The 26,952-nt window shown below is 43.5% G+C and overlaps 2 protein-coding genes and 1 long non-coding RNA gene across 3 annotated transcripts; 1 reads left to right on the top strand and 2 right to left on the bottom strand.

Annotated features, from left to right (window-relative positions):
* Positions 1 to 1,420: 1,420 nt before the first annotated feature.
* si:dkey-191g9.5 (rap1 GTPase-GDP dissociation stimulator 1) lies at positions 1,421 to 15,828 on the bottom strand. Its single transcript, XM_042064908.1, has 14 exons — positions 15,215 to 15,828; positions 13,317 to 13,421; positions 11,557 to 11,679; positions 10,706 to 10,831; positions 10,270 to 10,398; positions 9,432 to 9,557; positions 9,002 to 9,145; positions 8,445 to 8,576; positions 5,351 to 5,485; positions 4,818 to 4,943; positions 3,450 to 3,589; positions 3,122 to 3,248; positions 2,901 to 3,029; positions 1,421 to 2,588 (listed from the first exon to the last, which is right to left on the bottom strand). The coding sequence occupies exons 1-14, from the start codon at positions 15,225 to 15,227 to the stop codon at positions 2,461 to 2,463; spliced, it is 1,683 nt and encodes a 560-aa protein (XP_041920842.1). The 5' UTR covers positions 15,228 to 15,828; the 3' UTR covers positions 1,421 to 2,460.
* A 5,129-nt stretch (positions 15,829 to 20,957) lies between these two features.
* LOC121684836 lies at positions 20,958 to 23,586 on the bottom strand. The gene is made up of 3 exons (XR_006023207.1): positions 23,534 to 23,586; positions 21,179 to 21,314; positions 20,958 to 20,991 (listed from the first exon to the last, which is right to left on the bottom strand). It is a non-coding gene; the product is annotated as an uncharacterized LOC121684836 (long non-coding RNA).
* A 57-nt stretch (positions 23,587 to 23,643) lies between these two features.
* On the top strand, positions 23,644 to 26,063 carry chchd1 (coiled-coil-helix-coiled-coil-helix domain containing 1). Its single transcript, XM_042064938.1, has 3 exons — positions 23,644 to 23,912; positions 24,878 to 24,996; positions 25,612 to 26,063. Exons 1-3 carry the CDS (start codon positions 23,774 to 23,776, stop codon positions 25,723 to 25,725), a joined length of 372 nt encoding a protein of 123 aa, XP_041920872.1. The 5' UTR covers positions 23,644 to 23,773; the 3' UTR covers positions 25,726 to 26,063.
* The last annotated feature ends 889 nt before the right edge of the window (positions 26,064 to 26,952 follow it).

The following is a 26,952-nucleotide window of genomic DNA, read 5'->3' as shown; positions in this document are numbered from 1 at the left end:
ATTCCTGAGTGTTCCTGAAGTTTGCCAGTCTAAGTTAACATTAAATAATTATTCACCACAATTACTTTCAATGGTTAAAAGCCAAAAACCAAATGCAAGACCAAAAAAATCCTTAATCAGTGCTAAACCACTCACAGTCAACATATCACTCTCTCTTTTCAGCCCAATCTAGTCTGAAGTACTGCCTTTGGCTTTTTGTTCAGGTGATGTCAAGCTTGCTTGTTTTGTACATCCTCATGGGCTCAGGCTGAATGGGGAACTCAGTATAATGTCTCCACTCAGTGGTCAGACGTGTGTATGACCATCCCCTGAGAACAGGGCAGTTGGCAAACCAGACAACGCTGCCCCTGCCTCACAATAGAAATCCCTGTCAAAGTAAAGATTCCGCTGATTCCTGATCTGCAAAAAGAATCTGCTTAGTTTAGCACCAGTATATGTGACCTGTTGAAGTGTATTTCCAGTATTTGAAAGCATCCTGCCTGAAGATAGCAATCTGACTCAATGATGCTAAATGTAATATGGTGCTCTCAGCTAGCATTATGCCAGATGTAAATATATGTCACACATTCAGGCATCTACATAAGTGAGAAATCATTCAGTGTTCACAATAGTTCTCCTTGTATATGGCAACAGGTTATACTGAAGCTTTTTACTTTTTGGTTGAAAAGGTGCTTTCCAGAGACATGTGCAGCAGTGAATATAGACTAGGTCTGGAGAGACGGCACCTCCACCAAAAGGCTAAATGAGGCGAGATGTGCAGCATCAGTATTCAGGTCAGAGCCCAGGAGCATGGCACACGGCCATCTTTTGTGTCAGAAATGAGAGGCAAAGGTCAGTCTCATTCACATGCTCACCGGAGTGGAGAATCACTCTCACCGCCACACTCAGCAAATGGCTGCTATTCTAATTTAACATTACACCCATCTCTCTCTCTCTCTCTCTCTCTCTCTCTCTCTCTCTCTCTCTCCTGGCTCCCAAATCTGTTTTCTTTATGCCTCTCCTCTTGATGGTGGAGCACCATGCTGTTGTGTTTATCTGGCCCAGTGATTCAGCGGTCTCTCTGACCGCAACATTAAAGCGCCCCTAATAACAGGCGAGGGCCTTTAGAGATGCAGCGCCCATTGATCCTTCTTTAATCAAGCGGCCTCAGCTCTCTGCGTGATCAGTGTCCTTTTGAGGGGTCAGATGAGAACAGAGCCTCCTCATTCACTTAAATGCTTGCTTGAGAAACCAGCCATCCCCCTCCTGGCTTTGTAGTTGCCCCTAGTCTGAGAGAATGTCTTTTTAAAACAAACAAACACACACACACACACACACACACACCTTTATACATACATTATGTAAAAATTAAAGGATGTAGAACATAACTTGTTACTCACACAAAAAACACATACGTCTGTCAATCACAATTGTTATTGCTTTTATGTCCCTTTCAGAGAATTGTAATGTTACATATTGAATCCAGCAGTCAATGATCTATTTGCATCACATTCAACAGAGTTCCAAAACTAGATTACACATCGATTATTGTACAGCTGCTGTTTTGATTCACATGTACGGTATATGAGCAATTGACCAGAGAAAAATAAAACAAAATAAAAAAAAAAACATCCATCCATATAAAATTAACACACACCAATAACAGTGACAGGCTTCCTTTCAACATTAAATAGCTTTGAATATGCTACAAAAACTAGAGTCTATTCTAGTTTTTTTTTTCTAAAGTGCACACAAAAGGATACAGCTTGACATATATCACTGGTCCCTCATGTTAATACACAAGTGCTTGTTAGACAGCTGACTGTGCAGTAAATTGCTATTTCAGTTAAGGATTGCTAGTGTAGTTAGATTATAAATTAATGTACTGAACTGATTTAACCCCAGTTAATATTGTGCTTATGTGCTAACGGCTGCAAAATCTTCACACCCTAAGAAAAGGATTAAATGATCTTTTTCACAACTTTTGACTTTATCTCTTCCCTCCCAATTAGACTCGACACACTGACAAATACTTTCACAACACTGCAAAGATATCCTATTTTCTCAAGGTCAATCCTTCTCTAAGAGTGTGAGAATTGCTTCTCCTTGATGAGAAGAGGAGTGGGTGAAGTTAGGACGACACTTGATCAGGTCCTGTGCTTATGTTTTTGCTGATTATGTTTTTGTTCATAGTCTTTCACATTTTTGCCTTAGGCTTCTATGGATCGTCCAATAAAGATGACGGCATGCACCCAACCCAACCATCCCCCCCCGCCCCCCCCCCCCATGGAACCCCTCGTCTCCTTTGGGTCCCGATGCTGCCCGGGATGGAAGATCACGCGTTTGGATTTTGGTTTTGGTCGGACTGGAGTGTGAAGCTCAGGTTCGGTTAGTCTGTTGGTAGTGGCAGGGGCTGTGGCGGCGGCACACGTGGTGGTGCTAATAGTCTATCGTGGTCCGAGGCGGTGTCTCTGGCCCGCTTTAGCTGGTCTCGGCCAGAACGGCCAGCACAGTATCCGCCTGCGCGGCCAGCTTGGTGTTGGTGTGGCTGGAGAGCTGAGTAAGGCTGTCCTTCAGGTTCAGCTTCTCCATCTGCTCCCGCAACATACCTGAGGAACACAGAGAGAGAGAGAGAGATGGAGGGGCGCAGTGATTAGACGGAAAGTGAGGAGAGGAGGGTGAAAGATTGAGGGAGTGGGAGTGAAAGAGTGTGAACGATTGAAAGAGGGAGTGTGAGAAACAAAAGAGAGAGAAGAGAGAGAAAGCAAGCAGAAAGCAGAGAGGTGAAGATAGGTAATAGTCAGCCTCCATGTCTATTTGCAGCATGAAGCACAGCACAGCATTCAGCAGTTTTCCCTACATGTCATTATCTATCTCTAAATCACATCTGGCTCGCCGCTGCAGTCCTGCTGGTTACGTACTGGAGTTGGCCAGGCTGCAGACGAGGCCCATGGTGCTGAATTTGACCTCCACGGCCCCCACCGGGTCCTCCAGCATCTTCTGCAGAGTGGGCAGCAACTCCGCCTCAGCAAAGGACTCCTGCACAGCGTCTGGACAGGCCAGAGCAGAGAGACGTGTATGTACACATATTACACAGGTAGGATATTAACGCTGATCTTAGGTGTCAGGGTTTTAGTCTCACCAATATCTATTGCCGAAGCAATCGCCAAAGCAACCAGAGCTTCGTTCTGCATGATGACATGTTCGCTGGTTGCCATGGTGATAAGGTGTTGCATCCCCTGGGCATTGACAACAGAGTGGATAACCTCCTGCAGGATTAAACACAGCAGAATACAGAATAAAACAAATTTAGGAGAGGAATTGGACTGAGTCTGGGGGCCACTCTCGTAATTTGTTTCTTGAGTAAATTTGTGTGACATTTTGTGTTTTCTGTGTCTTTCTGTTCTGTGTTTGTGTTTGTGTGTGTGTGTGTGTGTGTGTGTGTGTGTGTGTGTGTATGTGTTCCTCACCGGGTCTCGACTGTGCCTGATGAGAGCAGCCAGCAGGCGGTTGGCCTCTCCTCGGACCCCTGCGTGATCCTTGGCCTCACACCACTCCATCACCCGCTTCAGCAAGCCCTCATCCTTCCCCAACACAGCGGCGGCTTTCTCTGATGGAGGGAGAACGGAACAGGAGAAGACAGATGCAGTGAGGGGAAGAAGAAGAGAGGAAGAAGAGAAGAAGAGAGAAGGACAGGGGGTAATATACAAAGGACAAAAGACAGGCTGAGATAAACATTGGGTATGTCCCACTCCAACAACATCAGGTCATCAGAATAATAACAAGCATTTGACCCATAATTACAACACTATTTGTGTCAGGCAAGGAGAGTTGAGAGAGAGGCTGGCTTTATTACCGTGTCTCTGTTTGAAAGGTAGACTGTGTAGAAGCAATCGTGGGTGGTGAAGATAATTGCATGTTTACAGCTCTAACGCTAAGGTTGTAGTCAATTTAAGTGTCAACAAAGAAACATCAGTTGTAAAGAACTATAAAAAGCGTTCTTAACAATACCCAAAGGGATTGGCAAGCACAAGGGAACAGTTGGCCTCTGCTGCTCAAATTGAAAGTAACGTCTGGTGCATACTCTACAATATTTTATCCTACAATGCTTGAACATAATTTGATTTACATATCAAAAGAAAAGGCAATTAGATGGCACAATTACAGTGCATTCTTGTGACATCAATCGGGTGCTAGTATTCACAGGTTGTGCTTTGTTAGCATTTTGTGATCCCCAGTTCTTACAGTAACACTTAATTTTTTGAACCCTGCTTCACCTGACTAACAAAACCATGTCATGTGGCTTATGTTACACATAGATTTATAACAGTCATGTCACATTAAGCTATTATGCCACTGAAAATTCTAGCAACTCTCATGACGATTACTTACAATGGTATCAGGACAATCAATTGGCAGCATGTTGAATCTTGTGTATGCAAGCTGTCATGATGACTTATGACAACGTATGGCACCTACTATGACACATAGACAGAGGCCAGATGTTATGTTGTTAGGCCATTGTATGGTTTTTTTGGGTAGTCACTTGCTATTTTTAGACAAGAACTCCATATTGCTGTTCTTGTTTAACTATAGCATTACTCAGCAGCAGTGCTATTTTATTTTTTCTTTATGTGTATACAAAGCATCTTACAGATGCCAATTAATTGCAGGGACACCCAAGAGCAACTCAGGGTTAAGTGCCTTGCTCAGGGGCACAATGGTGGCAGCTTGGAATCGGACGCAGGATTTTTCAGGCTACTGAATGCAAACGCGTCTCCTTATCCACTACACTACCATCGCCCGCTACTACACTTCACCCTCTCATAGACTCTTACCCTGTCCGTCCACCATCATGCGCAGGGTGCCCAGCAGCTTGAACTGGACAGGGGGCATGTCCGAGCGCAGCAGGGTCTGGATCCTCTCCGTCACTCCGTCCTCCAGCATCCGCACCTTATTAGAGGCTGAGACACGCGCAGGAGGAGTCAGAGAGGGTCAGCACAGGTCACACTCGCTCCACTCACAGTCCGAGCACCAGCATCATTAGAACCGTATGAGTGATGATGGTGACTAAGCCACCAGGATAATGGGACTGCTATTAGATGACACAAGGCGGGGACAAGAGTCAATTACTGATGGCAGCCTTGTTGCATTAATCAGACCACCTCAGCAGCCTGAGTCTGCTCATAAGGACTGGCATTAATGCTGACGTGGATTCAGTTTTATTTAATAACAGTGCTTATAAAAACTAGCATTCTCTGAGAAGTGTAAACATTGAAGCGTATACAGGAAGTATAGTATAGCACTGTGTGGTGATACAGGGAGTGTCATTCATAACATAAATCATGCTGTGGTGAGGGGCAGTCAGTACCAGGGATGGCCAGGTTCCGGAGAGCGCTGAGGCCCGCGTGCTGTACAGACACGTCCCCCTCGTCCACATGCTTCTCCAGCAGGTCCAGGATGTGAGGGACCACGCCCAGCTCCAGCATCTTCACACAGTTACTGTCTGCAAGACACACGTTACCGTGAGCAACAAGGACGTTATGGTAGGTCAAAGAATTGTACGCCACTGTCTCATTACCAAGAGGTATTTCTTCAAGTTGTTAACAGAAGACCTAAAGATCCCAGCAGCGAGTCTATGAAAACGGTGCCAAAGAGAAATCTCCACTATGGCAATAGGAAGAAGCCTTGACCAAATCCCAAATGCATGCTAAAGTGAGGCATCCACATGACTACTAGACTGCCCCCTAGTGGGCCAACCCACACCTGACAGCCATCACTGCTGTTTAGGCACCTAAGTGGAATGATAGGCCTTTGTGATGTGAATGAGTTCACCAAAAAAGATGCTCCCCATCACTGTTTGATGTAGACAGAACCCCTCTTGCTGTTATCTGCCGTTTGCCCAGAGTTTAACATTGGTGGCCCTCAGTATCCTCACATCCCATGTCTGAGGGTGTTTGTCTGTTGGCAGGAGATAAATGCCCACTTTCTTGTGCCACGTTAATGACAAGAGTGACCTTTTTCATATCTCCCTTCTTTGAAAATGCCACTCACATGCATCCTTTGACAACTCTTGCAATGCAAAATGAAAAGTGCTCTTTGAATATCGCTTCTCTCTGAGCTGTCTCTGTCAGTAGCCTGCCTCAGGGCACAGGAGCAGACAGAATGTTGAATTTTTATGATGCAGACAGAGGGGTGTGAATTCTACTAAATAATGAATGGCAATATGAAAACACGAGCAGACAGACAGATTCCAACTGAATAAAAAAGCCCAAGGGGCATTTTCAGCAAGATGAAGCATATCAACTGATCATTACCATGCAGTGAGAATTGATTATAACAACCTCTTCACTGGGATGTGTGAGGAGAGGAGAGAAATACAACCCTGAATGGATGTTGTTAGAAATTTTAGAGTCTGATTTTTTGTCCTACTCAAAAACACTGAGGCCCCTCATTTAAATAGTGGGCAAAGTACTGCAACGTCTGTCAGTAGTGAATTAGAGCTACTGTGTGGCATTTGGCATTGAGGTGGCATATCAATATTTGTGAAATATTATAAAGTCTTGCTCATGGTGATCAATTAGCAAATAGATTTTGCCTAGTTATTATGACCGCCGCGCAGCGAAGCGGCGGTCATATAGGTTTAGTCAGATTTTTTTTTATTTTTTTTCTTTTTTTTCTTTTTCGCATGCCCAAATTTCCGTCAATGAGTCCCAGGACACTGAAAAACCGGGGTACACGAAACTTGGTGGGCATGTAACCCCACATGGATAGCATGGAACCATCGTTTTTCGTTTTGATCTGTAACCCCCCCGCTTGACTGGACCCCCCGAAAGGAGGGTAGGGCAGACACAGTTTTCTGTGAATATCTCGAAAACCGTGGGGTTTAGGAGGACAATTTTTTTTTTGTATGTTGATCTCAAGGGGCCATGTCAACCCATTCCATAACCACTCATTTCATGTATAGCGCCACCTAGTTAAACACAAAAAAGTAAAAATGAGGTGTTGTAATTGAAGGTATTTGTGACCTAACATAGTCAAAACTGTACGAAATTGGAAGTGTATGATCATTATGACACCCTCTGTATGCACGCCAAGTTTTGTGGAATTCCGTTCATGGGGGGCCACACAATAAATTAATTTATGTTACTATACACCAACTGGCCTGTAGGTGGCCGGAGACAGTTTTCTGTGAATATCTCGAGAACCGTAGGGCCTAGGAGGTCCATCTTTTTTATGTATGTTGGTCTTAAGGGGGCATGTCAACCCATCCCATTACCACTTATTTCATGTATAGCGCCACCTAGTTAAAAATTAAAAAGCAAAAAATTTGGTGTTCATCACAATATCTCTGGCTGACAAGGTCAAAACTGCACGAAATTAAAAGTGTAGGATCATTATGACACCCTCCGAATGCATGCCAAGTTTTGTGTACTTTCGTTCATGGGGGGCCTTACAATAAAATAATTTATGTGTACATTTAGTGACGTACACCAACAAGGATTCCCGGGACACTGAAAGACCGGGGTACACGAAACTTGGTGGGCATGTACCCCCACATGGATAGCATTGAACCGTCATTTTTCGTTTTGATCTGTAGCCCCCCCGCTGGACTGGACCCCCCGAAAGGAGGGTAGGGCAGACACAGTTCTCTGTGAATATCTTGAGAACTGTAGGGCCTAGGATGACCATTTTTTTCCGTATGTTTGCCTCCAGGGGTCATGTTAACCCATTTCATGTGCACACATGTGCACAAACAGACACACACACACACACACACATACATTCACAGTAATGTCACGGGCACAAACACAAGCACGCACGCACGCACAGACACACACTCACACACACACACACACACACACACACACACACACACACACACACATAACATAAACATAACACAAACAATCAAGAATTTCTCAGAATTATAAACAGGCAAGATGGAGGTGGGGTTGTATAAAATGAATTTTTACATGTGAAATATCTATGAACTAATCATGTTTTGGTACTTGTTGTCTAGCAGATACCAGTGAGAATTGAGTGTGGATAATGCAATTTAGTGAGACAGTTAGAATCATATAGGCCTTTCAGCGTGATTTGTTTTTGTGGAAAAAATGTGCTGGACTGGGCGGCGGTCATATTTTGTACCGCTCTGCGGTACTTCTAGTTAAATTAACTTTAATTAGAATTAAAACGTTGGTTTTGCTCATGGTGTTCAATTAGTAAATGTACTATTTTGCCTAGTTACTGAATTAGCTTTAGTTAGACTTAAAACTTTGGTCTTGCTCATGGTGTTCAATTAGCAAATGTATTTTGTGTAGTTACTGAATTAGCTTTAATTAGACTTAAGACTTTGTTCTTAGCCCATCATTCCAATTAGGTTCCCGAGTCTTCGATCGAGCAGCGGCACAACAGAGACCCAGATCTCGCCGAATCCACACCAGCCCTCGCGAGCCTCTCACCGTTCCTGGCGAAGTTGGCAATGGCGAGCGCACCAGCGAGCTGCAGTTGCGTGTTGGAAGACTGTAGCCAGGAGAGCACGTCCTTATAGATGCTCCCCGTCCCCTCGCCGAAGCACTTCTGCATAGACTCATCTGGAGCGCCGCCATGGTGGGCCCCGTGGGAAGGGGCAGATAAGGACAGATAAGGGCAGGTCAATGGGTCACTCTCATTAGACATCACGCCGAGAACATCTAAACTAATGCTATTACTGTAAGACACAGGACGTCGAAGAATTACAAGTACTTGTTTAATTTGCATGATATAGTATAGGACACATCAAAAAGGTGTTTTTTGTCTTGTTACTCAGTTATAACGATGATAGATGATAGATAAAGATGACATCTATTATTATCGTTGGTCAAAATGATTAGATATAATAAGAATGGTCAGCTGACAGATGGCTGAGTGGGATGATCTGCACCTCTGTTGGAGAAAGCTAAGTGACGAGGGCCATTGCACAGCTGTGTGGTAGGATGTGGAGGTTTCCATTAGGGAGAGCCAAAACATGGTGACTCACCCCCGAGCAGGAGAGACACAATGAGGTTGGAAGCTATTTTGATGCTACAGAGGTCGTGGGGGTCAGAGCCTCCCTGCAGACCTCCGATCATCTCTGACAGGACCTCTGGCACACCAGCCTCCACAAACTGCAACTTCAGCGCATCTGCGAGACACACACACACACACACACATACACAGATACTCAGACACTGTCACAACATATACGCCTCTGCTAGCACTGCAATCAGCAAAAACAGTGCCTCTCTCTCTCTTAACTCCACATAGTGATCAGTGCAGCTGCAGCTGCATGAGAAGCTTCTGCTTGACAAATCCAGAGCTTATCCACTAAGACAGATAAACAGACAGACAGATAGATACATGCACACATATACTGAACACACAATTGCATGCATACACAGTTGCACAGAATAACCGACTGACAAACACACCACTTTCTCCCAGTGATCCCAATATTTCCAGTATGAGGTGGCGTCTCTCGGCGTCGGGGGCACGCTTCAGCTGGGCGGTCAGCACCTCTGCAACACCCACCTCCGCCAGAGCCTCTCGGGCAGCATCTAAACAACAAGGGCAGACAGAGGGCACTCACTCACTCACACCTCCTCACTCCTCCTCACTGAAGCGGTCCCTCTGTTGGACCTGCCAGAGTGTTTTAAACATCCTCCCCATATTTCAACGTAGAAATCCATGGGGGGATGTTTGTCCACTTTACAGAACGCGGGGGATGGACAACCTGGATGAGACGGAGGTTAACTTGCGTTGCAATGGAGATTCGTTCTTTAGAGAGCTATTTGGATGGCAGAGAAAACAGATGAAAATGAATGTAGTGTGCAATGCATTCTTTACCCCACCTAGTACCTACCACTGAACCTATCCTCCAAAGGGCAAATAATGCATTCTTTACCCTACCTAGTGCCTACCACTGAACCTATCCTCCAAAGGGCAAATAATGCATTCTTTACCCTACCTAGTACCTACCACTGAACCTATCCTCCAAAGGGCAAATAAATGGCCATGTAATGTACAGTAATTTCCTGTGTATTAGCCCCATTGTGTATAAGCTGCCATACAGTATTTTATGCAAGTTAAAAGAAACCATATTAACTGCCCCTGTGTATTCATAGCTGAATACATTTTGCAATATCAATGTATAAGCCGGGGCTAATAGTTGGAAAATTACGGTATATGTTGGAAAATTACGGTATATGTTTATCTTTGGATTTAGAATCAAGTGTTTGTTTGTCTATTTGTTTGTTTGTTTATCCTCACCCATATCAGCTAAGTTACACAAGGCCAGTAGGCACACATTGACCAGCGGATCGTTCTCTGGGTAAATCTTCATGATAGTGACCAGTCTGGGAATGACTCCCCCCTCAACCAGCTTGTCCTGCTGGGTAGCTGTGAGACATACGGAGGAAACACAGAGAGAGTTCACATAAAAGACCACATTGCAATATCAGCTCTTCAGTACAACAAGCATTTGGCCTATAATTACTTGTGGCACTTCAAATAATGGCGTTTCAGTTTTAATGTGTCCTTTGAAGAGGTTTCGGGATTAAAGCTGATAGCATCATAAGCAGTGAATAGAAAATAGGACTGTTTTGCATGAAAATACATGACTTTACATATTGTTATTGTTCTATTGTTTTCAAATGTCATTTGTCTGGCTTCGGGTAGAGGCTCTGGAGTCAGAGGTGTCATTCACCATTTTCGAAACAGATCCGCCCGATAGCCCTGCCCGTGTGTAGCAGAAGCTCCTCGTCTTTGCTGTTCAGATGTGGCAAAAGGGCAGACACCAGTCCTGCCTCAATACAGCTGTCTCTCACTGCGGCTGCAGGATGGACACACACACACACACACACACACACACACACATAACAGAACAGTGAGTCTGAGCCAGAAAGGCACTGAAATCTGCCTTATTGATGAGGAGGCTAATCCAGAGAATTGCTGATCAGACGTGACTGTGAATACTAAATGAGAACACTAAACGAAAATTGATGACATGGAGGTCAGGGAAAGATGTTGTGGTTTACTGCCACCATCCATGTCTTCCCACCCAGGGCAGATCGAATTTCAGCCATAGGCATTTCGGTCTGATTGTGTGAGAGAGACTTTGTGTGGATTATGGTGATTGATCTACGGACGGCCAATAACATGGAGAGGATATGTAGAGCTGAACTGGTATTCAGCTGACAAGGAAAGCCACCAGCCAGAAAGCCACCAGCCAGTAAAGCTCCATCCTATGTGTCGATACAAGCTCAGTTATCTGAAAATGTGAAGGAGGAGACACAACTTTAATAAAGCTTCTGAAGTCTTCTTTATCCCATTTCATGACGCAACCCATTTAGTTTACACTGGCTTTGACTTTCTTCAGCAGCAGTGCCTCTGCAGTAAGGCTCATTAGGAAGGCGGTTCAGTCCAACAGATGTAACCACAGATGTCACTACATAACGATGAGAACTACAAATAGAACAGCACGATCCCTGCACTGAGTAAACACACTTCACACACACATGCATGCACACATTTGCACACATGTTCCCCCTGTATTACCTTCCCTGGCCATCTCAGCCACGACCAGGGTGACCTGGGACATGAGCGGGCCCTTCTTCCTGATGGAGTTGGCCAGCGTGGGCAGGATGCCGCTGGAGGCGATCTTCTGGGCAGTGCCCTCCTCTGAGGCAGGCAGAGAGAACAGCTCATTAGCTGTGTTAGTCAGACAGAGAGTGTGTGTCTGTGTGTGTGTCTGTGTGTGTGTTGTGTTACCAGACTTATGTGGGGGAGTGCAGAAAAAGACTGATTTGCTACAGACTGAATCCCAGAGACTTGGTAATGGAGGTTGAAGATGTGTTGGATGGTACAATGGGGACCACTGGCTTCTGAAATAGCAGCTCCACATGTGTGCAGCCAAGGAGGTTGGTCAAGCTGTCAATGTGGGCAGCGCTGCCATGGTAACATCCCTGTGCTCTTTTGACGTGGTCCATGTTACTGCTGTTGTTGTTTATAGTTTATTTTCCAGGATATTTCTGAGGCATTGAAATTCTGGGATGTAAAAAAGTCTGGGAACTGTGACACTTTTTTTTAATGTGACACGGAAACCTCCTAACTCAGCTTGACAAGGGGAAAAGGACACGAGTGAGAGAGGTGGCACCCGGGACATAATCTCACCTCTGTCATTAAGCAACAGCCAACCTCCTGCCTCCCGCACAAACACAGATTATCGGCTATCGCTTTGTCCTAGATACATGAGGATGAGTACCAGGTTACTGCACTCCAACACATATGCTACTACTCCTAGCATTGGTGCACTTTCTAGAACCCCTACACACATCCACTGAAACATCTAGGAATGCAGGGTTCTGCTATGTCTGGGTACACACACTCAGTTAGGCCTAATAGGCTAAAGAGCTTAATGACTGCGCCGTCAAAGGGTTCAATAACCCTGGGTGCCTCTAAAAAGAAGTTGATTGCGTCATTAGCTCATGTGATGAGTGGAGGCTTTTTATAGTGACTGAGGTGGCATATAGATGCAGATGCTCTGAACAGGAGAGACATAGCTTTCACATGTTCTACAGGTCTACACAAATAGTCTGTGCACTAATCATTGATGCTGTTCCACCTTACAGCTTGTTACACCCTAGCTCGTTGGCAAATGTCCTGTTATCAATGGGTGACAGGTAGCAAGTAGAGATGAGGCTTGTTAAGAGGTGAGTTGTCAGTGAGGTGTTAGTAACATAAAGTCGTAATAGCGTAAAGTTGCAACCACTTCTGGTTTGGGACAACTCTGTGAAAACAAATGTATGGACAACTGATGTGTTTAAAAAATGGTACTGAATATTTTGTGATTTAATCATCATAGTCATTTTTCCATAAGCCAGTCGTAGTTTGTAGGGGCACTCACTCAATCCAGCGATCATCAATTTTAGACTCTAATGCTTTTGCCATTTTACCTAGCTCATCAGAATAGTTGTATGACATCTTCAGTGGACAAATACAACCATGAGGTTCTGTTGTCACATAGTACAGCCCATAGACAGTGCTTTACGTCCAGAGGAAATGACGACACGCTTTTATCCTCCATGAGACAATTGAGACAGACAGCGCATTACCCCTGATTGTGCGCGGCTTCAGTCTTTCTTTATTTTTGGTTTACAGGGACTTTAATGGGTTTACTGATGTTCTCACACCATCAGGCTGCTGGTAGATTGCTCCAGTGCTATGGTTAAGTCAGGGGGTGTAGCCTACTGCAGTGGTGTGCAGTGGTCTTGACGGGTCTACATGTATTAGTTAGACTAATGGGGTCGCAGACTCACTCTTTTCCAGGAGGGTGCTCAGCAGTGTGTCCAGGTGGGGCTTCAGCTCCTCATCAATGACCTCTGTGCTCACACTGATGGCCTTCAGAGCCTCACTCAGAGCCTCTGCAAACACACACACACACACACACACACAGAGAGTCACAAACACAGACATAAACACAAGGACGCATGCACGCACGCACGCACGCACACACACACACACACACACACCACACATTCATTTATAGCAACAATTGTGCACAAATGACAACAGTAACTAACTAATACAGTGCCATCAACAGAGAGAAGCTAGAAAGGTAATGTGTGTGTGTGTGTGTCTGTGTGTATGTGTGTGTGTGTGTTTTGCAACAAACTATACAGTAGCCTCAGACATTGCAGTGATTTGAACTCTCATCTATGTGAATATCAATGATCCAGAGAAAAATTATGCTTCCCTCTCTTGTAACACCTCTGCTTGGTACACAAACTGGACCCTGCTGGCAGGCACACACAAATGCACACTATACAATTTTCCTTTGGGGATCAATAAAGTAGCATATCTATCTACCTAACACTATGCTGAACACTGCACACATCTTACTGAATTACAGTGAAGACATGGTTGTTTGAACACACCCTGTGAATGTGTGTGTGTGCTTTTGTGTTTGTGTAGGCTTGCACAGAAGGTCTCGGGTTATTCCTGTGGGTGTACTGAGAAACACCATCCTTTCCCAAGACTATCAGTAAACTTGACAAAAATACTGCAGCATAGCCCGACTAAAAACTCAAGCTGTTAATAAATGTGCCTCTTTGTCTGGAAGTTAACTCATTCAATTAGTCCATTTACTGAGCCAAATAGCTTTTCATCTCCATGAACTTGTCTCAGTGACAATAATGAAGAGTGAGCTCATGTCTCTGAAATCCCATAATGTGTGAATAAGAGGGAATCATTTGGGGGTAAATCTCTGCCACCACCCTGCTCCATGGCAGATGTTTAATGATGTGTGCTGTGATTTCAGCCGGTGTGTTAAAGTTGGATGCCAGTCCAACAATCATGACGGACTCTATGTTCAGCTCCACGAGCATATACAGGCTCTATATCCAGCGCTATGGTCAGTGCAGGCGGTGTCACAGAGTGGCACGTAATCACTCAAGCTAATCCCCTGCTAATCAGAGTGAAAATAGACAATCTGCCTTTCTACTGCCGTGGTGCTGCAGCCTGGCAGAATGTGAAGCGTAGTGTCACTGCAAGCACTCTTGCTGCCCGCAGCTCAAGCTTTTCTTTTCTCCCTCCGTCCGGACCGAGACATTGGGTCGTGGTGTGGAGGGGATGAAAAGACGTAGCAGAGGGGAGCCTGCCTGGGTGCTCGTCAGCTGTGGGGACACGCAGAGACCCCCCCCCCACTGTGGTTGCTGTTAACTGGAGCCGGTCTGCCTCGCAGCGAGCTTGCTGAGTAAAAACGTCTCAGTGTATGTATCAGTGAGCCCCCGAGAATTCTCATTTGCATCCTCCAGGATGTGTGGGTCCACAGACCCCAACCCCTCATACCAACCAGCAGACAGTCTCTGCTCTTTCACCATTACCCAAGGGAGGGCATTAGAGCTACACTCTCCGCCAGGAGCCACAGCAATGGACGACATGCACCCGAACACAAGCCGCCTGGTTCCCCGCACTGCCTTCCTGCCTCACACTCACCCCCACTGTTAGCGGTACATTACAACCCCTCACACACGCTCTAGGACTAATGTCTATTATGTCCCCGGTAGCATCAAAGGCACTGTAGCGTAATGTGCATGCAGACACAGAGAGGCAGAGGAAAGGATGAGAAAGAGAGAGAGAGAGTGAAAGACAGAGCGAGAGAGAGAGAGAGAGATTGAGAGAGAGAGAAAGGAAGAACTGAGAGTCTGTCACTCACCCATATCTGCCATGGCTGCTGGTCCACGGTGTCTCCCAGTGTCTGTCTCTGTCTTTCTCCGCCGCTGTCTCTGTGTGTGTGTGTGTGTGTGGGGAGGGAGTTTGTGTGTGTGCGTGCGTGTGTTTGTGTGGGGGTGGGGGTGTATGTGTTTGTGTGTGTGTGTGTGTGTGTGGCGTAGACTCAGTAACGAGCGGCGAGCAGCCCTGCTTAAGGCCAGGCAAGCTCCAGTATTCAGATCAACAGCTCCGCATCAGCTGAGCAGCCAGTGATTCCCCCTTTCTTTTTCTCTCTCTCTCTCGCTCTCTGCCTTTTCCTTTCACCAGTGTTACATGCACATTATGCTCCCTTGTTCACCTCCCACACACTTTCCCCCTGACACCCTCTCTACCCACTCTGTCTGTTGTCCCGAATGTAATTCCTCTTTATCCCGTCTTATTCACAGCCTCTCTCTCTCTCTCTCTCTCCTCTACCTCTTCAGTCCATGTATACGCTTCAGTATCTGACTCTCTTGGCATCACACACTGTCAAACTGTATTTCCCTTCTTGTATTTCTCTGTCTCTATCATGTTCTCTCTCTCTCTATCTTTCGCACTCTGTCTCTCTCTATCTTTCACGCTCTCTCTCTCTTTCCCCCTTTCCCTCTCTCGCTCGCTCTCTCCTCTCTCTGCCAGATTCCCTCCCCCACCCCCTACCGGGCAGTAGCAGCCTGTTTCCCCCACAGCCTTCTCTTCCTCTCTCTGTGGCTCTCCTCTTAATGCACTCTAAACCCTAAATCTCCTCAAAGCTTATCAGTTGCCAATTAGCCTGCAAGCTACAGGGCGAGTGCTACACCAGATCCTTACTCTTTCTCCAGGGCGCTTCACGGCTCATCGTGTGGCTTTGTCCAGGAGACACACACTCTGTCAAGTCATTACCAGTGCTGCCATTTTATAGCAATTTCACAGTGACCCCAGTTGTCAGATTTGTAACTGGGTGGTGTCAGCTATAGAGTAGATGTTTATTTTCTGTTGGTTATTATTGTTGGGATATGAAATATGAAATATGATCATTGTAAAGAACACATATCTCCCCTGCAGTGCATTATCAGTTAGAGATCAATGCAGATCTGTGCAGTGATGTAATATTTATGTGTCTTCACGAGAATCCTTCACCTCCCGCAGGTTAAACAATCCGTAGTCATTCAGCATTATATCCACCTAAGGCCACACACTGTCAAAATGTGTTAAACAAAGCCTTTTGTGTTCTTGTGTCAAAGTAAATTACACTGAAAATACACTAGAAACAATACAAGTATTCATTTTCAATCGTATTTGGAATGAGCCAGTAGGCTATGGCTGTAATGAAGTCTGATGTTCCACCAGCAGAGAGCAGCAGTGAGCAATGCTTTATGTCATCTCACAGCAGAAAATAAAATCTGTCCTGAAGAGACCTTGCTCATCATGCCTTCAGAAGGAATGAATAACAGAAGATTAATTCATTCAGTTTTAATTGGAGTTTTCTCTGACAATCATTACTGTTCACATAAGAGGGAACGCAAATGACCTTGTTTCAAATGGAAACAACTGCATCAGCACCAATGCAGAGAATCTTGAATAGTCAGTAAGCTTGCCTGTGGAGTGTAAAAGCATTATTTTCTTTACTGTTGGCCCCAAAATTAAGCATGCAATTGCATACAGTTGCAATTCCAATTCTTGACAGTAGGTGTCAGCCTCACCAAGGTTTCTACAGAGCATATCTATAGGTTTCCAAGGTTCCTTACATACAGAATTTATCATTTTGATGATGTGTTTTGATAAATAAATACAAATTATAAATTGGCTGTACTGTGTGATTGTGTAAGATTATTTAAGATTAAGACAATTTAATATTTTTTTAGTGTGTGTGTTTTGAGCTGGCTTTCAAAGGAATTTAAAAAATGTAACACGCCAAACATAACTAAGCCTATCTTAACCATGAGTGATAACAGCTTGATATCAAACTTCCTTTTAGGTTTCGCATGATTCTCTTGCTTGTTTTGAAACTGCCCCTCGAATCACCTCTCCCCCTAGAAAAAAACAGGACATCCACAGACTAAACAACACTGGTGAAAAATGGTCCTTTTCAGGCGAGCAGGATTCTTCCTCAAATAATGGCATGAATGTCCCAAGTGTCACTGGGGTCATAGCCAGGGACCAGAGGTCTAGTTAGACAGTCAGGATTGGCTTCAGTGGGCTAGAAAAAACTTCTGAAGTCATTGAGCTTCCCACATATAAATTACCCTGTTTAACAGTGCCATAATGACCAAAGATATTTTGTGTGAGACCAATAAAGCAACAATCTATTCACTTTATTTTCTGTCATGGTATCCTGAAGTCACAGCGCCTGGAAGAATTGGCAGAGTCATGGAATTACTTTTCATTGAGGATACTGGACACCAAAGGGGGAACTTTCCTTGCCAGACGCTCTGAGGTCCCATATTTCACTGAATGCGTTGTGGTGTAGACATCCACAGGGATTCATTCCGTTTTTGCTGTTGAAAAGGATCAAATCAAGTGTTTCTCATGGTCTCATGTCTCAATGATTAGCCTAGCAGAAATCGGAGCACTGAGCGCTTCTCAACTTAAGAGTCTGCAGGCTGTAATACTACCACCACAAGAAGAAATAACTTTATTTATATTATATTTATATTCAAAATGTTGAAAGTAGGCTACAGAGAAGGAACACCGTGAGGAACACTGTGATTCAGTTCAGATGACTTGATTTATATTCTCCTCATCTTTCTATTCCATGTAATCATTCATGTTAATTCATGAGGTTGAACAGGTCATCCACAAGATTAACGAGCGAAATGGGATGACGTCAGTTTACCTCATGGAAAGAATCAACTCTGTACATACAATTCCAGGTGGTATGTGGCTGTACACTCTCTCTCTCTTTCTGACTATATATTTCTCTCTATCACTCCCTCTCTCTCTCTAATATGCTGTTTATTCCAGTTATATGCTTGAAAGGAGAGACCATGTTGAAAGACCATCATGAGCTGACATAGGCACTCTAGAAGATACCATGCCGTCATCACCATCACAAAGTTCCATCACAGGAGTAACTCATGAGACTTGCCTGTGAGGCAGAGGATGCAGAGGTGAGGTAATTTCCTTTGAGCAGCCTTGTTGTCCAGACGGATTTCATTAGCTAATGGATTTGCTCTGCATTAATCAATTCACAATCCCAGACATTTGCCCCTGATGCCTGAATTGTCTTTATCTCATCTCTCTCTTTCTCATTCTCACTCTATCTCTCTCTCTCTCCCTCCCTCTCTCCCTCTGTACATGAGATGACGTATAGTGACCAGTAAAAGGTTTAAGCGAAGGTAACTCTTTAATGAGATTGCATGTGGTAGGACTCTCAAACTGCTGGTCTGCAAACCCCCAGGGCACATAGTGGTCTTTTAAAGCACCAGAGTGCTAGACTTACAGATGATAACAAGCGTGAGTCTAAAAATGAAAAGGTTTAGAAATCTTACTTGATGTGAACGAATGAACGGTTCATATTACAAAAGACCGCAAAGATAAAAGATTATGGAAATGCAGTTAGAGTGTCATGTGGTAAGGATAGGGGCAGAGGTGCAGCAACCCCCCCCCAACCCCAACCCCAACCCCAACCCACCTCCTGCTCCAAGCACGTCTCCACCAGCTGGGTCTTTGAGGGCGGCACGCAGCGGGGGGGTCAGGAAAAAGAGGTTCTCATGCCTGCCAGCGCTCCCGCACCCATGTGCCATCTGAAATCAACTAGATGGGGATTGGGGGGGGGGGGACAAACTCCTCATCAAATATTCAACGACCCAAAGACCTGGACAGCCACAGTGCGTCTCCCCCGAGTCCTGCCCAACGTGCACTCTGGAGCTTTGTTTTGTGGGGGCAATATGGCACTGTGAATATTAAACACCAGGAGTAGTGAAAAGCGCATGAAAAGGAGACGAGATCAACAAAAGAAACAGGGATGAAGTAACCTTGACTGGGGGCACATAATGAGTGTGGGTCTTTGTCTATGAGGAAATGCATACTGTGATGTGCCTAGTTTAAATTCAGGCAGAGATTTACTCATTGTTACTGTTCTCATTAGCTTGCCTAGTTTCTATGCTGCATCATTCATGCATTATACAAATTCAGATGAACGTCAATATGATTTATTCGCTGATTTACTCTCAATGAGGAAGAAAATACTGTAGCCTGTATGTAATCACACATGTTTTAACATTGACATGTGTGCCGATCAATCAAATGAATTGCAAGCAGAGTCATGTTGCCATTTGTCTGTATCAACACTGAGTAAAGTTGACAAAACAGACACTCTCTTCAAGCTGATTTTGGCAGAAAAGTTGTTGCTAGATACTTGATGGAATGGTATGCTTCAGATTTACACAGTATTCGGAGAACGACGTAAATCCCCACTTCTGACTAAACAGATCCACTGTCTTGGTAATCCACAGGCTCGCTCTCTGACATGAAAGACGATTTACATGCCCTGCTCACCCTGTCACTGCTCTTTAGCTCTACTGCAATCTATCCCAGCTGTTACATGATTTACTGAAAGAGAGAGGAACTCCCGCTCATCATCTGTGGGTGATGAGTGCAGGTTTCAGGCTTTCAGACAGACTAAGGCCAAGTCCTATAACTTCAACATTCCCTTGACTAGAGTTGGGATGTAAATAGCTCCATTTCAAATGAGGTTTAGTTCTAAAGAAAACTTAATTACAGTTTCATTGCGGTCTGGGAAAGCCACTATTGGTGTCAGGCTTCAGCAATAGAGCAAGCCATTATAACTGTAAGTATTCTGTGATCAGACAAGGAAGCTCAGTTAAAGGTGGACAATAATTGACTGTTCCTAAATATAAACATCAATCGGCACTTGTCCAAGCCAAGATATTCATCCTCTCATGCAAACAAAGAACAAGGATAAACTGATTAACAACCCACATGCCACTAGTGTCACAGAGACCACAGTGAGTACTCCCCACTGCTATGACAGTTCACTGTTACCTATACTGTATACCTATACTGTTATTCGCCATCTGTGTATGAGTGTGTGTGAATGGGTGAATGTCAGGCATGAAACTGTAAAACGCTTTGAGATCTGGAAAAATGTATATAAATTCAGTCCATTTACCATTTACTGCTCTTTGCTTGTTTGTTGTTTATATGTGTTGTTGATTTCAGTGAGGGAGTATGCTTGAGAATTTGTTTTTATCTGTCTGTCCATCTTGTCCACTAAGCTGGGTATTACTTCCCATTAGAAAAAAAGATGTGAGCGTTCCCATCAATGCAAAAGTTTACTGGGAAGCCAAAGCCATGCTCCTCTAAAGCTACAATGGCATTATGAGAGAGGTCTGAAGAGACAAGAGAGGATTCTTCAGGGGTCAGTTTACCCACAGGCGCAGCAGGCTGTTAGTCAGCTCAGCCGCTGAAGAACAATGAGAACTGTGATCACCACTGACCTCCTCACTGGCTGGTATGCATGTGGACAGCACAAGTTCCCATAAGCAAACATGCACAGCTGACTTCTACAGATAATGGGCCACTGAAATCCAACCTTGCTTCTTTTTTAATTAAACAAAAGCAAATGTTTTTTTGTCAAGCCTTATACAAACATGATCAAATGTGAGTTATCAAAAAGATAAGTAGTATAGGGCTTTGTTGAATACCTGGTAAACACAAATTGATGAAAGCTCCTAGATTCTTCTTAAACCTATGGGTCTTTGTTTTGTCCTCCCACTCATAGCATAGGCTGCACCTGCAACCCTAACACACCATCAAAGAAGAACAATTGTGTAGCAGCTCGGCAACTCCATATCTAACCACGTCACCAATGTCTGATGATACCACGTCAAATTTTGATGATGATATTTTGATGATGATCAAGTTCTTTGATCATCAAAATGCACATAGCCCTAAGCATTCAGCATAACTGCCATTTTTAATATCTTACTTCAAATGTTCTTGGTGCAGTTTTGTAGCTCTTCAAGTTGGCATTAGTCTATTGGTGGAGCCTTAAGTCAACCGATGTGCTTAGCCTGTCCAACTACCTCTGTTCAGCTGCAGCTGAAGGGGATTGAGGATGTATTCTGTGAAAGAAAACAATGTTCTGAGGGACAAGCATTGTAACATCTCGGTCTCAGACAATGAAAGGCAGACAAAACTTTTACTGAGTTTTGTCCTTCAGCCAGACTTTTCCCTGGCAGTAGTGCTTAGTCAAGAGTCTTGAAAAGGGAGTGGAAAACAAAGGTGTCAGACTGTGATTTATATTTGGCACCTATTGGAAATAAAGAACTCAACTGCAGGTCCTGGCAAAGTATGTTTGATGGTGCCTTTGAGCCATGAACAGTCAAGCAATTGGTTGCAGGGGGGTCAGAGTTCAGAAGGGGCTGTTTGTTTTGCAGTTTTGTCAGTGTCAATTCATTCTGCCTGCACCACCCACCCCTCCAACATACACACAACAAAATGTGTAGTCTGTTTCTTTTTTTATCAGTGCAGTTCATGCAGAAACTTGGTAATGACTACCTTTCACATAAAGACTTTTATATATTAATCTCATTGTCTATGTGCTGGAGAGGTTACCTGGGTTACACGACACATGAACCGAAAAAGACAGAAGACTGTCAGCATTATATGATATATTATGAAATGTATCATACCTGCAATCCTGTTTACAGATTAATTTCTATTGCCATATCACCACAGATTAAAAAAAAAACAACATCCATGACTAGAGAACAAATTTGTCTCCACATGCTTGGTTTAACCTCCTACGCTTTTTTTGTCCTGAGGCACCAAATATGCAAACCCTCATACACTATCTCTGTCAGTGATACAGTTTAGTGTGTCTATACCTCAAGCTATGAACAAGCAGAGGCACAAACTGAATACCAGAACAGGCCCAGCAGCTAGCTGGAATGCAGGTAGCTGGTGTGGAACCTCACGTGGAACAATATGCTAAGGAAAATAGGACGCACATGGAGCAATCAAACCATAACAGAGGCAAATTAGGTTATAAATATCAAATTAAGTGACTTCTCAGGAGTCGAAACTTGTCCTGCTCGATACCCTCACAACCAGCACAACCTTCACCTACATGAAGCCAAGAGTACTGCTAGGATGCAGCGGGAGCTCTGATGTGAGTTTGGGATCAGAGGGTTCAGTAACTCACACCCACATGAAACCTAGATCCAAACACCTGTGCCATGCATTAAAACCGCATGCCACTGGATACAGGATATTTCCCCCGGGGATCAATAAAGTATCTATCTATCTATCTATCTATCTATCTATCTATCTATCGACATCATCTGATGAGTGATCAGATTGATTTATACTGTAATCTACCACAAGGCTACTACTCTGCCCTATCCATGAGAGACAGCCACTGAATTTATTCACAAGGTTTAAATAATTATGCTATGTCTTGAAATGCAATGTTACATTTAGTTTTTTTGTAACATGCATAAGTTGCAGGTTTTGTTCATTATTATTTAGGCCTGTAGGCTACCCAGATAGCAAGCAGAGGTTGTCCCAACGTTGGCTCAACTGCGTCACAGACATTGGCTTTACGTCACTTGCCAACAATGGGCCAACGTCATTTTGGTCGTCGGGGACACGTTGCCAACCATTACCAACGTTGGGCCAACTTCGGCTTGTTATCTGGGTACTTTCACCTGCAGCTCTACTGTAAAGAAGAATCGTTCCAATCTGTCCAATAATAACTGAATCCTACACTATACTACTGCATAGTGTAGCCTATAATAGAAGTCCTTAGGCAAAACAGAAAAGTTTGTTTACATTCTTGTTGTTGACTAAGGTAGATAGATAGATAGGGTTAGGCCTGCCTATATGGTATTTTTTCTCAAAAGTAATATTAGATTGTGTGGTCTGTTTTGGACATTTTAAGGTGCTTAGGCCTGCAGTGCAGTAATGGGAGGATTAAGAATGTTGCAGGGAGTCTTTGGATAATACCATCTTACTACCAAATAGCTACAGCTGTGTTTGTTTTGGCTTCTCATACTCTCTCTCTAAAATCCCAGCATGCTGATCAACAGTATTACATTTTATGAGCAAGCTATCTTTCCACTGGAAAGTCTGAGTCATTTAATTTAGCCTAATAAGTTGACATTTTTTTACCAACTGCAAGTGTGTGTGTGTGCGTGCGTGTGCCCCACACACACACACACACACACACACACACAAACATGGAAAGCTGCAGGTAAAAGTAGGCTGAACGTCGTGATATACACATAGAAAACATTTTGAGTCTTGTAAGTAACCACATTAATCAACCGTGTCTCCATACCTTGGCCAAAGTTGACGGCAATACTGCGTTGTCGTATGACTGTAACTTTAGCAACCGTTTTTAGTTTTTTTTTTTTCGATTTACGACGGTTGTGACACTTTACGGATCAACATGGCGGCGACCTGCATGTGTTAGGAAACAACTCGTCGTCACGGCTAGCTACACTGTTGAAGTAAAAGTGGTACAATAGACAGCTGGAGGCACATTGAATATTATTTAAATTATAGACCACCCATTAGCATGGCGTCTAAAAGTGTAACTGCACTCGAAGAGAAGGTTAATCAGCTATTAAGTCGAACGAATGGAAAGCCTGTTCTAAAGCCAAACAAGCCTCTCGTCCTCAAGGACGAAGTGGCTAATCGCAAAATGCGAAGAGGGGGTAAGACAAGACATGTGAGATGAAATGCTGAAATGATAATTTCGCTATGATCGTGTGTCACAATGTCGAAACCATAAAGTTAACTGTAATAGCTATCTTCCACTGTGACCAAAGGGACTCTGCAACCTCTTTAGCTCATTAGCTAGCTTTAGTCAGCAGTGCTCAACTAGTCAAACGTGATAGCCTAGTTTTGCATCAGTTGTGATATGTTGAAAACAAATTTCATAGTTATAATTAATTATATAATTATAATTTTGGTTTGAAAATAATGTTTGGTATTGCACATAGGTTACAATCTTTTTGTTTCTTTGTTTACATCAGAGACGTATCCAGAATGTTGCCTGTCTTGTGTTGTTAGCTAACTTTATCTAAGGTAACATTTAACTTAGCTGTACATTTCTCTGTAGATGGGTTGCAGCGTGCAGGTTTGTTACACTATGCATATTTAGGAGTATGAGTATGCATATTTAGTCATTTAGGAAGGGAATATGTAAGAACGTTTTACATGATGAAGGTAGACCATTTTTGAACTGTCTGGGCAGCATGCGCGTCACTCGAAGCAGAGCCAGGCTTTTGACCAGTGCTCGCTAGAATCAGGTTCTAATGATTGCGTTCAAAGCACTGCATTGCCTAGCATCTGATAATATTTCAGAGATTTTACACCTCGCTTAATCCAGGTCTAACTACTGTGTATTTCCAAACTGAAATATAAAGGTCACTTTGCAGTTTTGTTCCCTAGACTTCGGAACAGTCTTCCCTTGAGATCTGCAGCCTTGTTTCTTTACTTATTTTTTAATCTTTCTTTTCTTATTGTTTTAAAAGCTTGTTTGTTAATGTATTATTGTCTGTAAAGCTCCTTGGGTGCCTGCCAGACAGGTTTTATCTAAATGAAATGAATTATTTAGTGTTTTTGTTGTTGTTTTAGTCAGTCTGCCTCAATGTTCACGATATGCTGTCTTTTTTAGAGGCCACTTGCATCACAGAGATGTCCCTGCTGATGGCTTGTTGGAAGAAGAATGAATTCAATAATACACTGTGCTCCAGTGCAATCACCACTTTTTATAAGTGTGTGGAGAAAGCTCAGGTACAGTATTTAGTCATGTTCTAGTGCTCATTGTAAGAAGGAAGCTTGTCATGTAACCCTTCAATTATCTGCCACTAAATTAGGCTAGAGGGGTTTTCCCCCTAACTTCCTCACAGACTTTGTTTGGGGGTGACGGAAAGGGTAATTACTAAGAAGGGAGTAAAGTAATTTTCCTGACCAGGGAGTAATCATACCAAAGCATGCTCTGCCCTTTTACCATGTTGTTTCCTGTTGGCTCTTCTGCATGTGTTTTGCTTTTCTTTTCCGTTTTTCCCGTGCTGGTAGAGAGAATATGAGTGTTTTGCTTTCGCTCCCTTCCTGGGTTAAACTGTGACTAACAGGGCACACCCAGGCTTCAGCGGCAGGCTTTTAATAATCACCAATTTGTCACATCATGTTTGTAGACATCTCATTCCATTATATAAATAGCAAAGCAAAGCTGTGTGTGTGTGTGTTGGTCTGTCGGTCTGTCTGACTGTGTGTGTGTGTGTGTGTGTGTTAGACTAGTTTACAGCATATGTTCCTTATGCTCTCCATAGGTTCATGATATCAACGAAGAATATGTCAGTTCTTTTAAATGCCCAAATTAACCATACTTTTTCTGACATGTTGTAGATAGAGGCAGCAAAGTCAAAAGCAGCTCATCAGGCCAGCCAAGGAGGACGACTTGTTCCCAAGCAAGCCAATACTCTGCTAAGGCGATTCCCCAGTATTAAAAACGAACACTAATACTAGACCCTTCATCTGAGCCGATTAAAATGGGGTATCTCTTGGACTCAAAGACTTCTTGGAGCAGTGAATTGTAAAGTCGCACAACAGGACTGGACGTGGCCCTTTACTAAGAGACTGGATGTTTAAGTCCAGAGATGTACTGAATCAATTGGAGATTCATTGCTGTGAAGGAAGAAGAAAGACAAGGTTGGCCAAGTGTCATTTGTCACAACATCAGCAGCCAGTGCGGGCCAGGGGTGCATTTGAGGTGCCTACACCAGCCTTTGATGCACTCTGGATGATTACTGTATCGAATGAACTGCAATAGATCACATTAAACCGTTCAAATAAATTCACTCTATGATTCTCTTCCAGTCAGCCCGCTATGCAAACCATCACTAGCCAAAGACACACTATGGATTTTGATTTGTTGTTTGTATACTTTTAATCATGCTCTGAAATGACCCCCTGGGAGTCTCTCTTTATATCAGGGCTAATGGTTCAGCCTAATGGGCCCTAATTATGAGTTTTATTTATGTTTCTCCAGCAACCATGCTAAGTCTATCTGATTCTGAATTTGTTCCTACAGACAGCGGGTTAAAAGCAATTACACAGTCTCTACGCATTCCTTTATTGAGAAAACTTCAGCATAGCATCACATTCCAGGAAGCTTGGGCCCTGTCATGTGGTCTAAACTTCAAGGAATGATATCTGCAGTCTAGGGCTGTGTAGTTCTGTGCATTGATGAGTACATATCTCAAGGTATCTCCATTAGTTTCCATAAATGTGTAATAGTCAATGTACATACTAGACCTAGACCTCTTTTTCTATTTTGATAGAACTTCACTCTTTGCATTTCTGTAGTCAGTCGTAAACAAAAAAAAAGTTGAAATGATGTTGCACACGAGTTAACTTAAATGATACAGCTTTCTTTCCAACTATGTCTTCCTTCCTCTTATCATCCTTCATCTGTGTCTCCAGACTTCAAAGGAAATGCTGTCTGGACAAATCAAAATGGGTGCCTAATTATCAGTCAAACCAACTAGTGCAGTATTGTAGAAACAGATAGGGTTGCTTGCACATGATGTTCAGTAACGGGTATTAAGGTTAGTTGCAAACAAACTGGAAGTGTAATTTATTTAACCATATTTAAATGTAGATTATACATAATGTAAATATGTTTTTTTCTTTTACAAAACTATCACATTCTTTGAGTTGAATGCATGACTTTTTTCTGATTCTTGC

This window comes from Alosa sapidissima, chromosome 16, assembly GCF_018492685.1.
Source record: "Alosa sapidissima isolate fAloSap1 chromosome 16, fAloSap1.pri, whole genome shotgun sequence".
NCBI lineage: Eukaryota > Metazoa > Chordata > Actinopteri > Clupeiformes > Clupeidae > Alosa > Alosa sapidissima.
This window is presented reverse-complemented; position numbering and strand designations above follow the sequence as displayed.

Bases quoted from the DNA above. Each gene is read 5' to 3' on its own strand.
- chchd1 (XM_042064938.1), top strand. From the start codon at position 23,774: ATGGCGTCTAAAAGTGTAACTGCACTCGAAGAGAAGGTTAATCAGCTA. The intron at 23,913-24,877 runs GTAAGACAAGAC...TGTCTTTTTTAG, and splicing joins TCGCAAAATGCGAAGAGGGG to AGGCCACTTGCATCACAGAG. The intron at 24,997-25,611 runs GTACAGTATTTA...GACATGTTGTAG, and splicing joins AGTGTGTGGAGAAAGCTCAG to ATAGAGGCAGCAAAGTCAAA.
- si:dkey-191g9.5 (XM_042064908.1), bottom strand. The intron at 10,399-10,705 runs GTGAATGACACC...TATGTCTCACAG, and splicing joins GCGGATCTGTTTCGAAAATG to CTACCCAGCAGGACAAGCTG. The intron at 3,590-4,817 runs GTAAGAGTCTAT...TCCCTCCATCAG, and splicing joins CATGATGGTGGACGGACAGG to AGAAAGCCGCCGCTGTGTTG.